Source organism: Dreissena polymorpha, chromosome 8 (genome assembly GCF_020536995.1).
Source record: "Dreissena polymorpha isolate Duluth1 chromosome 8, UMN_Dpol_1.0, whole genome shotgun sequence".
Classification (NCBI taxonomy): domain Eukaryota; kingdom Metazoa; phylum Mollusca; class Bivalvia; order Myida; family Dreissenidae; genus Dreissena; species Dreissena polymorpha.
Window position 1 is genome coordinate 79,373,193 of NC_068362.1, and position 12,095 is coordinate 79,385,287.

General features: G+C 37.7%; 1 protein-coding gene across 1 annotated transcript; it reads left to right on the plus strand.

The window, feature by feature from the left end:
• Positions 1-122: 122 nt before the first annotated feature.
• On the plus strand, positions 123-11,334 carry LOC127840676 (low-density lipoprotein receptor-related protein 12-like). Its single transcript, XM_052369089.1, has 8 exons — positions 123-240; positions 1,055-1,191; positions 2,115-2,355; positions 6,193-6,309; positions 7,026-7,142; positions 8,213-8,338; positions 8,965-9,267; positions 9,580-11,334. Exons 1-8 carry the CDS (start codon positions 123-125, stop codon positions 10,410-10,412), a joined length of 1,992 nt encoding a protein of 663 aa, XP_052225049.1. The 3' UTR covers positions 10,413-11,334.
• The last annotated feature ends 761 nt before the right edge of the window (positions 11,335-12,095 follow it).

Genomic DNA, 12,095 nt, shown 5'->3' on the forward strand with positions numbered 1-12,095 from the left:
AAATTATTTAATCTTAATTAATTTTCATAATTTCAGCAATCTGCGCCCCACAATGTCCCCCAGTCCCATTCCCACTCAATCCCCACAAGTGACCCCTTCAGAGTTCCTTGAAGCATGTGCGTATGGGGAGTCTACTGCCACAGGTGAACCAGAGTCAGTACTCGTGCCTGCACAATGCACTCAAGTGTGACGGTGTGGTCCACTGCAGCCAGGGGCAGGATGAGGATCCCGCAATATGTGGTATACCATGGAGCTGTGCTCTGGGAAAAAGGGGCTCAATATAGTAAAGTGTCGTCCCAGATTAGCCTGGCAATTGCACTGGCCAATAAGGGACAACACTTTTTGCCTTGACTTGCTAAAAAGAGACTTTTTTTAAACAAAAAATATCATAAAAGTTAAAAGTGTTGTCACTTATTAGCCACTGTGAAATACACAGGCTAATCTGGGACAACACTTAATGCACATGCATAAAATCCCGTTTACCCAGCATGAGGCTCAATTATTGAACAGATAATCCCAAATATGTAAATCATTTGAAACATTTTATCTTATCTTTCAATATGGCAAAGCATAAAGCACATGTGTTAAGCTTGCCAAAAATATGAAAAAAAAATCCAGTTGATCACATACTTGACCATTTACCATATTTATCAACCACTTCTATATTCTATTTTAATTGACATGTTAATTTGTGTCTTGATCTGAGAAAACTGGGCTTAATGCATGTACGTAAAGTGTTGTCGCAGATTAGCCTGTGCAGCCTAAACTTGATTTCGGCAAGGAGGGACTCCCTTTAAACAAAAAATACCATTGAAGCGGAAAGTGTCGTCCCTGATTAGCCTGTGCGGACTGCACAGGCTAATCTGGGACGATACTTTACGCACATGCATTAAGCCAGTTTTCTCAGAACACGACACATTTGAGTGACCATGGCTCTGAGGGAGCTGTTGTTGGCAAAATTACACTCTCAGTTTTGTAGGATTTTTAATCAATAAACAATATTCAGTCCATAATTGAATTCAATGATTATGATTCCACATTCACAATGTTGTAGATCCCATTTTCTCCTCATTTAGGGCCAATCCGCTGTGTAACAGAAGGTTGGATGACAGTTGGGGCTGGTTTGCCTCCCCTCTTTACCCACAGCCATACCCACCTAACTCCAACTGCTCCTGGGTCATTCACCAACTTGTAAGAACTGCCAATTACTTATTTGTGATGTAAAATGCTTGAACTAAGAATTCATTTAACCATTATTTTTATGTCCACCACCACTATAGTGACCTTTAATTACATGGAAAATGTAGTTGGAAGTGTTCTCAAAATTTACATATTTAGTGGTAAGTTTTGTAATATCCAAACAATTTTTTTCTTAGATTTTCATGAAACTTTGCTCTAATGTTAAGGATTGAACCAATGTGCAAAAGGCATGAGTCAGTCATGTTTGCTAAAGGTTTAGGTCAATGTTAAGGTCGTACTTGTTAGCCTCAATTTGTTGTGTCTGCTTCATATCTCCGATATGTCATATCTCAGATCTTCATATTTCCGACAATATTCGAAGGATTTTCAGGAAAATTGAAATTTGGAAATGATGTGCATAGAGCATGAGTCAGTCAGGCTTGCCTAAGGTCAAGGTCATACTTACATAAGGATATCCAAAACCATGGCAACAATGTTATAGTCAAACAGGTGATATGCAGAATGCATGAGAAAGTCATGCTGGTTGGAGGTAAAAATTGTGAGCCTGTCATTTTTGTGTATGCTCCATAAATCCTATCCACTTAAATGGGTTTACATGAAGTTTGCAACATTGTTAAAGTCACTGATATGGTATGGTATAAGTCAATCATTCTGGCTCAAGATTAAGGTCACATTTCAAAAGTCAATGGGTGATGTGTCATCGTTTTTGTACATGTATTTGCTTCATATTTGTTATTCCCTTTGTGTTAATTTCACTCAGAAGATGTCCCACAGTCACAAATCACTCATGCTGGCTCAAAATTAAGGTCACCACTTCAAGGTCAATCGATTCTATATGTGAATAAAAATGTTGATTTGACTTGCCCAGACCTCAAAAAGACCAATTTTCATTGCTATGCCTCTCTTCTCTACAGGGAACACCAGGTGGGACAGTGATTCAGCTGCGTGTTGTGATGTTCACACTCAGTATGACAGACCAGGATGTCTTGACAATCTTTGATGGGCCAGACTCTTCGTACGCAGTGCTTGGCTCCTACAGCAAACTGAAAACCCCACCTAGCCTTATAGAGAGCTCCGGCAGCTGGCTTAATGTTGTTTTCCACTCAAAGTCTGGGTATTCAGTTCCGGGATTTAACTTTACATATCAATTGAAAGGTGATTTTCAGTATTATTTTAGCAATAAAAAAAATCATATAAAACACTGTACTGATTTGATTATTAACAAACTTTCCACCAGTTCTTAAGCCCACCCAAGCATTAAGTGTTGATGAGTAACTCGCAGTCTGTTCAGGTTTAATGCTGTTAGCTGCTAATTAGTATCTAAGGATTGGAAATGAAGCCTTAAACAGTTGAATCTAGTAAGAAAGGTCTTTGATTAAATTTTACTTTCTAAAGAACCACAAATGTGTCAAATATGTATACGTTGTAGGGTTTGAACTCAACTTATTGCTTAGGGCCATCTTGACCCTCTGGTAAATATTGTTTCCAACCCTGAAAGAGTAAAAATAAAAAAATAAATGTTTGATCTTTAATTCTTCATCTATTACTCTAGCATGTTAGTTACTTTCTTGAAATTCACATCCATGAGATTTGCCAAAAAACAAACTTCTCTTACATTTTTATGCTCCCCCAAAATTTATTTTGGGGGGGAGTATAATATACTCCCCCCAAATATATATATATAATATAATATATTATAGTCGCGGATTCGTCCATCCGTGCACAATTTTTGTCTGGGCTATTTCTCAGCAACTAATGACCGGAATTCAATGAAACTTTATGGGAAGCTTCACTACCAAGAACAGATGTGCATATTATCAGCGGGTTCTGGTCAGATGATTTTCCACAGAGTTATGGCCCTTTGAAATTTTCCATTAACTGTACACGTAGTGCAATTCTTGTCCGGGCTATTTCTCAGCAACTAATGACCGGAATTCAATGAAACTTTATGGGAAGCTTCACTACCAAGAGGAGATGTGCATTTTATCAGCGGGTTCTTGTCGGATGATTTTTCACAGAGTAATGGCCCTTTGAAATTTTCATTAACTATACATTTAGTGCAATTCTTGTCCGGCTATTTCTCAGCAACTAATGACCGGAATTCAATGAAACTTTATGGAAAGCTTCATTACCAAGAGGAGATGTGCATATTATCAGCAGGTTCTGGGCGTATGATTTTTAGCTCATCTATTTTTTGAAAAAAAAAAAGAGCTATTGTCATCACCTTGGCGTCGGTGTCCGGTTAAGTTTTGCGTTTAGGTCCACTTTTCTCATAAAGTATCAATGCTATTGCATTCAAACTTGGTACAGTTACTTACTATCATGAGGAGACTGGGCAGGCAAAGTAAGATAACTCTGGCTTGCATTTTTACAGAATTATGTGCCCTTTTTATACTTAGAAAATTGAAAATTTTGGTTAGTTTTGTGTTTAGGTCCATTTTATTCCTTGAGTATCAAAGATATTGCTTTCATACTTGCAACACTTACTAACTATCATAAGGGGACTGTGCAGGCAATGTTATGTAACTCTGACTGGCATTTTGACACAATTATGTGCCCTTTTTATTCTTAGAAAATTGAAAATTTTGTTAAGTTTTGTGTTTAGGTCCATTTTTTTCCTAAAGTATCAAAGCTATTGCTTTCATACTTGCAACACTTATTAACTATCATAAGGGGACTGTGCAGGCAAAGTTATGTAACTCTGACTGGCATTTGGACGGAATTATGGGCCCTTTATACTTAGAAAATTGAAAATTTGGTCAAGGTTTGTGTTTTGGTTCACTTTACCCCTAAAGTATCATAGATATTGCTTTCATACTTTGAACACTCGCAACTATCATAAGGGGACAGTAAAGGACAAGTTGCATAACTCTGGTTGTCATTTTTACGGAATTATGGCCTTTTTTTGACTTCGTAACTTTGAATATATGGTTACATTTTGTGTTTAGATCCTTTTTACTTCTAAAGTATCAAGGCTATTGCTTTCAAACTTCAAATACTTTCATGCTATCATGAGGGTACTGTACCTGGCAAGTTGAATTTTGACTTGACCTTTGAATGACCTTGACTCTCAAGGTCAAATTATTAAATTTTGCTTAAATTGCCATAACTTCTTTATTTATGATTAGATTTGATTGATACTCTGCCAAAACAACTCTTACCTGACAAACCACAATAGACTCCACCCACAAACCATCCCCCCCCCCCCCAAATCCCCCCTCATTCCGCCCCCCCCCCCCCCAATTTTTTTTTCATCTAATAAATGACCACCACACCCTCACACTATACCCGCCCCACTCCCCACCCCCAAATAAAATAATTTGTATGCCCCCAGTAGGGTGGCATATAGCAGTTGAACTGTCAGTCAGTATGTCAGTTTAACATTGGCCATAACTTTTTCACTATTGAAGATAGCAACTTGATATTTGGCATGCATGTGTATCTCATGGAGCTGCACATTTTGAGTGGTGAAAGGTAAAAGGTCATCCTTCAAGGTCAAATGTCAAATTTATAGCGTCTGTCCGTCCGAAAACTTTAAGATTGGCCATAACTTTTTCAATATTGAAGAAAGCAACTTGATATTTGGCATGCATGTGTATCTCATGAAGCTTCACAATTTGAGTAGTGGATGTTCAAGGTCAAGGTCATCCTTCAAGGTAAAAAAATAAATAAATCAAAGCGGCGTTCTCATGAAGCTGCACATTTTGAGTGGTGCAAGTTCAAGGCCAAGGTCATCCTTCAAGTTCAAGGTCATCCTTCAAGGTCAAAGGTCAAAAAAAATATTCAAAGCCGCGTTATCATGAAGCTGCACATTTTGAGTGGTGGAAGTTCAAGGTCGTCCTTCAAGGTCAAGGTCATCCTTCAAGGTCAAAGGTCGTAAAAAATAATTCAAAGCAGCGTTATCATGAAGCTGCACATTTTGAGTGGTGGAAGTTCAAGGTCAAGGTCATCCTTCAAGGTCAAGGTCATCCTTCAAGGTCAAAGAATATATTTCAAAGCGGCGTTCTCATTAAGCTGCACATTTTGAGTGGTGGAAGTTCAAGGTCAAGGTCATCCTTCAAGGTCAAAGGTCAATTTATTTTTTTTTAATTTCAAAGCGGCGCAATTGGGGACATTGTGTTTTTGAAGAACACATCTCTTGTTTGTTTTTTTAATAAACACACATTTTTATTTTTATTATTTTGTTTTTGAAATACTGTCTAACCATCCCACCCAAGAATCCCCACCCCCCAAAAATTTTTTTTGTTTGTTGCATTTTTGGGCATTTTTGGAAGAAAATGTAATAAATGACCACACCCCCACACTTTACCCCCCTCTCCACCCCTCCCTCCTTTGTGATTGAAATTGAGATAGGTCCCTAAACCTTTAAAAAGAAAAAAGATGAGCGATCTGCACCCGCAAGGCGGTGCTCTTGTTCACAGAGTTATGGCCCTTTGAAATTTTCTATAAAAAATTCTTGTCCCCCCAACTACTGTGCCCTCAAGACGTTTCCTTTTATCTGAATATATAGTGCAATATTGTGACCAAAAAAACTTTGGGGAGCATCACCCGTCTCCGACGGTTTCTTGTTTTGCTTGTGTGTGGATTGTCAGATAAACTTATTTAAAGGAAATATCTTATTTACTTAAACAAGAGAGAAAATTATAATTTTTTCACAATGGTTACCATGTATATAAAGTATTTTAAATGTTCATTAAATTATTTCAGACTCCAATTTCTTTAAATGATGCAATAAATAGCACGTCATTATGGTATGATTTCTGGAAAATTTTCTTTTTAACCCTGTATAAAATGTTCACAAATTGTAAAAAAAAAACAAAAAAATGTGAAGACATTTATTTAATGTAGAAATATATTTTTATCCACAAGATTAAACTAAGAACCATGAAGTACGAATCATTAAGTAAATACTGTATTTTTGCAACACCAACAAATATCCATATTATCTACATGTTTACTTATGTACCAATATTCTTTTGTGATATGATACAGGTGTGTGCTTGCCTGATCAGCATAGATGTAGGATGGAGAACGATTGCTACTCTGAACAACAGAGGTGCAATGGAGTCTGGGATTGTCCAGTATCCGGCATTGATGAGCTTGAATGCCGTGAGTTATTTGTATTCCTTGGTTGCAATAAAACTAGAAACCGTACTCTATGGAAAGGGTGTTTAATGAATGTGTGTTAAGTGTTGTCCTAGATAATCCTGTGCAGCCCACACAGGCTGATCAGGGATGACACTGTCCGCTTTTATGCTATTTTTCGTTTAAAGAAAGTCTCTTCTTAGCAAATTTTCAGTTAAGGCGTTAAGTGTTGTCCCTGATTAGCCTGTGTGGACTGCACAGGCTAATCTGTGTCCCTGATAAGCCTGTGTGGACTGCACAGGCTAATCTGTGTCCCTGATTAGCCTGTGTGGACTGCCCAGGCTAATCTGTGTCCCTGATTAGCCTGTGTGGACTGCACAGGCTAATCTGGGACGACACTGCTAAATGCATTAAACCCCCTTTTCACAGAGCACAGCTCAAGTATGTTTGCAGTGTACATTTTGAAAATGTGAAAGTTTTTAATTTTTTATTTAACATTCTATGGGTGTGATTTTTTATTTGCTTCTTTTCAAATGCCCTCAACCAATAATCCTTTTCTTTACAGGATCCATTAAAATCTTTTTGTGAAAGCAGCGAGGCTGGTAGCGTATAAGGTGTTTCCGATACTACATCCCTGCATAGAATTCATAAGACTACTTATTACATAAAAAGTATTTTAAAACCTAAACATTTGAACTGGGCTCTGTGAACACTAGATTTATGTTATTATTTATCTTCAGCGAATTGTCAATACAGAGATCAACACTACTGTGGGTTGCAAACTCAGTGCTACAAATTCTCAGAGAGATGCAACGGAATTGCCAAGTGCCCCAACTACGCCGATGAAAATGGATGCAGTAAGTATATTTAATATTTTTGTGCCATACAAACATACCACATAGTTCTTATTAAAAAACAATAAACTGTCATTCAGTATGTTGTTTGCTCATCTGTGATCGCCTTATTTCTTTCCTGCAATGCCAATCATGGTTCGTCCGTAAACTGTCATTCAAACCAAATTTTCTCCTTATCCACTGGGCAGCTTTTTACCAAACTTCACAGGAGTAATCCTTGTTTGACCTTCAAAGTTGTTCAAATAGTATCGATCTTCCACTGATGTAGGTAACATGAGCTGAAAACTGATTTTTAAATTGTTCTCTTAAACCTCATGTGTCAGAAAATTTATATTTTTCTGTAACAATGACTAGTGGTCCATTACTAAGTTAATTCAAATCATACCCCTGGGGCCAAAACTGATCAATCATACCCCTGGGGCCAAAACTGATCAATCATACCCCTGGGGCCAAAACTGACCAATCATACCCCTGGGGCCAAAACTGATCAATCATACCCCTGGGGCCAAAACTGACCAATCATACCCCTGGGGCCAAAACTGATCAATCATACCCCTGGGGCCAAAACTGACCAATCATACCCCTGGGGCCAAAACTGATCAATCATACCCCTGGGGCCAAAACTGACCAATCATACCCCTGGGGCCAAAACTGACCAATCATACCCCTGGGGCCAAAACTGACAAATCATACCCCTGGGGCCAAAACTGACCTTGCCTTAGGGGTCTAATGATTTATATAATCTTGTATGGTAACTAACTTTCATAATCTTGTTTTCCCTGTAACTACATGTTCCAAACCTTTGTTATGTGGATTGAAACATGAGAAAGGAATCTTGTACACAGTTTTATCCCATCATGTGGTTGGGATCAATTGACCATAAAACAGTGGTCGCATGATGTATATGATTTATATTGTAAATAACTTTTAAAAATTGTAGAAACCACAAATCCTATTAGTCCCATCCTTGCTTGCATGCATGCATACTAGATAATTTCTCTTTCAATGATTGTTCGAAATTTTGGTAGTTTTTTGTGTGTAATTAAGCATAACATTCTGTATTTTCCCCCCAGGTCCCAATCAGTGTGGTTCTCAGAATGGCACTTTCCTGTGTGACAACAGGCGGTGTATCTATGAGAGCTGGACATGTGATCACCATGACGACTGTGGGGACATGAGTGACGAACAGAACTGTTCAGGTCAGAATGTGCCTCTCTCTTTGTGTCATTGGGATAGTGAACCCTTTACCATGCAAAAAGGAACTCTGAGTTATTTGTACTCCCTAAGATAGTCAAAGAAAATTTAAGACTTTTCTTACGAGATTCAAGTTTTTAAGGCTTTATTACCATCCATAAGTTACTGATGGGCAGCAAACAGCATAAAACCTGAACGGACTGCGAGTTGCTCGCAGGCTGTTCTAGTTTTATGCTGTTTGCACAAAGTCATTTTCAATTTGCTTCTGAGTGGCAAAAAGTTTAAATATATATGATGACCTTAAAAATGGTTTCTTTAAATTATAAAGGTGTATGTTCTTACCCGCATTTGTTGGACATGTGGCCTCAAAAACTAGGTTACCAGGTCATGTGGTATATAAAGCGTGTTAATTTTGTATGAAATTTATTTACCTGTAATTTGTCTTTCCCATTCAGTCCTGTGATCACTAAGTGTGTGGAAAGCATGTGAATTTTGTAAGACATGTTTTAACCAATCATTTCACTGCACCTTCTAGGCCTAGCCACCATTAAGAGTGTTATCTTTTCTGCAATCTGTGGCTCATGAGATTTGTATGACATGTTTTATCCAATCATTTCATTGCATCCTCTAGGCCTGGGCACCACTAAGCGTGTAATCATCGCTGCCATCTGCGGCTCAATGATCTGCGCCCTGCTGCTGGTGATCCTGGTAGGCTGCTCGTGCAAGCTGTACAGCCTGCGCACAATGGACTACAGCCACCACCCGCGCCACGAGTCCCCCATGAGCCGGCTGTATGCAGAGCTGCTGCGCCGCAGGGCGCCGCCCCCCTACCACGAGGCCATGCTCACGTCCAGGAACTTTGATGAGGTGCAGCAGGAGTACATGGAACAACTGAGGAATGCTGCCAGCAGACGAGCCCCGCGCGGAAGATCAGGTCATTGATTTTCTTTGCCAAAATAATGGCCTCTTACAGACTGTTCCCCAATGGAAAAAGCAACAAATTTTCCCCCAAACTCTGACCAAAATCTAACCAAAAGATTCCAAACTTTTCCAATTAACTCAATAATTGGTTAATTAAGTTTATTATAAAATTCAGTTTAACATGCACTTATAAACAATTGGAATACTATTATTCATAATCATATTACTAAAGTTAATTTTTTCCCAATTTGATGGTTTATCACGCTATTTTTCCCAATACAAAAGGCATAGGCTGTAAAATATAAAGAAAAAAAATTCACTGCAGGTCGGGGCAACAGGAGACGATCGTCAAGAGTCAGACAAGATTCTGGTTCAAATGAGAGTGTGGAAAATAGTGGTGACAATCCAAACCAGGGCGTAAATAATGAGGGTGACAATAGTAATTATGCGTCCAATAGCCTTCAATTGTGTAGCATTCATGAGGAGAATGAGACAGAGACCCTGGATCATAATGGCAATGAGTCCTCAACCTCAACAGCTGATCTCCTGCCGTCCGACAGTGAGTCGGACTACACTGATTCTGGGGAAGACATCGATTCAAATGTTGACTATCATCTTCAAGATGAAGGTAATAGCGGTGAAAGTGGGATAAATGCTAATGGTCTAGACAATCAAGGTGTAGACAATGACGGCGAAAATGATGATGGCGATGATGACAACATTCTGAACTCAGAGAGTCTTTCAGCGAGGTGGCAAAGAAATGTAGACAGTGATGACACATCAGATGAAGAGTGTCTTCTAGCAGATGACTTTGAGCTTGACAGAAGAACTGACCTTCACATCCAACAAGGTCAGTATAACCATGATTGTGATAGCCTCGATACCGAAGCAAGTGCGTCAATTTTAAGTATGGATACACAAGAAACTGGAGTCCAAGATGGGGACGGAAACAAGGAAATTGACAATGAAGTGAATGGTGAGTCCGAAAATTCACGAAATTCAACGCCAAAACCAGAGAACTGCCATTCTAATCTTCTTATATCTGGACCCGGGGAGTCAATGTTGATGAGGGTTCATTCTCATTCCTCCTTGAATTCGGAGGGCTCAGAGACGTACAGTGACAGCGATGTGCCTTTACAACGGATTGGATCCTTCTAATGTCAGCTTGAACATTCCTGGTGACTTCCTAACGTCCTTAACGTCGCTTCACAGTAGTGAAGGAAATGTTTAAATGTATTTTTCTGTTTTATTATTTAAAATCTTGAAAAAATCTCAAAATTGAGTTTTCAATGAAGCCTTTTTTAATTTTCTATTGTTTTTATTTTATTTTATTCAATATTTTCTTTTGATAAATTGTTAAAATAATTAATGACATCATCAATTTTAATAATCATACTAAAGCCTTTTTTTTTTAAAGAAATATCTTAGAAATGGAACTAAAATTTTAATATTCTGCTGCTATTGCTACGGAAACACATATCATAGGATGTAGATTGCTTTTAGCTTTTAAAGGAATATTTCTACCTTTACTATTAATTTATACAATCAATCTAATGTTAACTTTATAGCATGCATAGTTTATTTGCACCTACACATTGTTCACAGCTGGTATCCCACATTGCTCAAACCTCAGGATCTTTTTATGATCACAACTTTCGTCAAACATATTTAAAATCATTCCCACTGTTTTGTCTCTGTGTGTGTTTATTTTCTGAATTGACCAAATATACAATCATTATTGTACCTGCTTTTCTGTTTGTCAAAGATTGTTTATTTAAGATTTGGAGCTAATTGATTGGTTGATGCTACCATTAGTTAAATGCCCAGGGCTCAGCAGTGAGGGCAAAGTGGGTGATAACTTCGCCCAGGACATATTAACTTCGCCATTTAATAACATATAGAAGAGTTCGACTTCTTCTTTTAATGATTTTGTTTGTGGCAGAAATTAACTGATTAAAATCAATAAGATGTGGTGAATGGCTTATCATTAAATGCCACAATAACACAACATTTACACTTAAGTGTATTTTTTTTATATATTTGTTTTATATTCTCCCCCAAAATGCTGAACAGAAACCACTTCTCCCAAATTTCAGTTGGGGAGAAGTCATTTCTCCCTGAAATTTAAAGTTAGGCTGTGCCCTAATGCCACTAATAAATATCCTCTCAATCATTGGTCGACACGTTGCATCTGGTGAATTATGTAATGATATTAATTACAATGGTGCAGACCATGCCCCGTGTTCATAAAACATTTTTTGCAATGGAAACTCGATTTTGCTTGTCATTGAACATGGATTTCCATTGTAGTTGATTGGCAAAAATGAAAATCGATGTCAGTTAAAATTGATTTTCGATTGCAAAATCGTTTTGTGAACAAGGGGCCAGATTTGGAAACGTTTACACTAACAATGGGTTGCCATCTTTTCTGTAGTGTTGTGCCAAATGTTTATGCGTATTTTATGCATGTAAAGTTGCTTAATGTTTTATAATTTATGCAAACAAATATTTAGTGCTTATTGTGGAAAATATTAATTGTGATTTTTTTTCTCTTTATTTAAGAAAAATTCTGCTTTTAGAGCAATGTTATACTTTAATTTCTAAGCAGTTTAGTTGTCATGAGACTATTTATTCTCTAATAATGTTAGTCTGCAGTGTAGATGTTTTATTTCTCCTTTTTTTGCTTAACTTATATACTGTTTTACACAGACAACTTTTTTAACAATTTATCGCACCCCTATTTTTTATTGTGATTATTTGTAAAGCTTATTTTATTTTGGGTATTCAGACTGTGTTTTTTGTTGTTAATGTTGTATGGTCCTGTGTTAAAGAGTTTTGTGA

What these genes read in the sequence shown, in the direction of transcription:
- LOC127840676 (XM_052369089.1), top strand. Translation starts at nt 123, where the DNA reads ATGGGGAGTCTACTGCCACAGGTGAACCAGAGTCAGTACTCGTGCCTG. An exon ending in CCTGGGTCATTCACCAACTT is followed by an intron (nt 1,192 to 2,114) that starts GTAAGAACTGCC and finishes TCTTCTCTACAG; the next exon opens with GGAACACCAGGTGGGACAGT. An exon ending in AGCCCCGCGCGGAAGATCAG is followed by an intron (nt 9,268 to 9,579) that starts GTCATTGATTTT and finishes AATTCACTGCAG; the next exon opens with GTCGGGGCAACAGGAGACGA.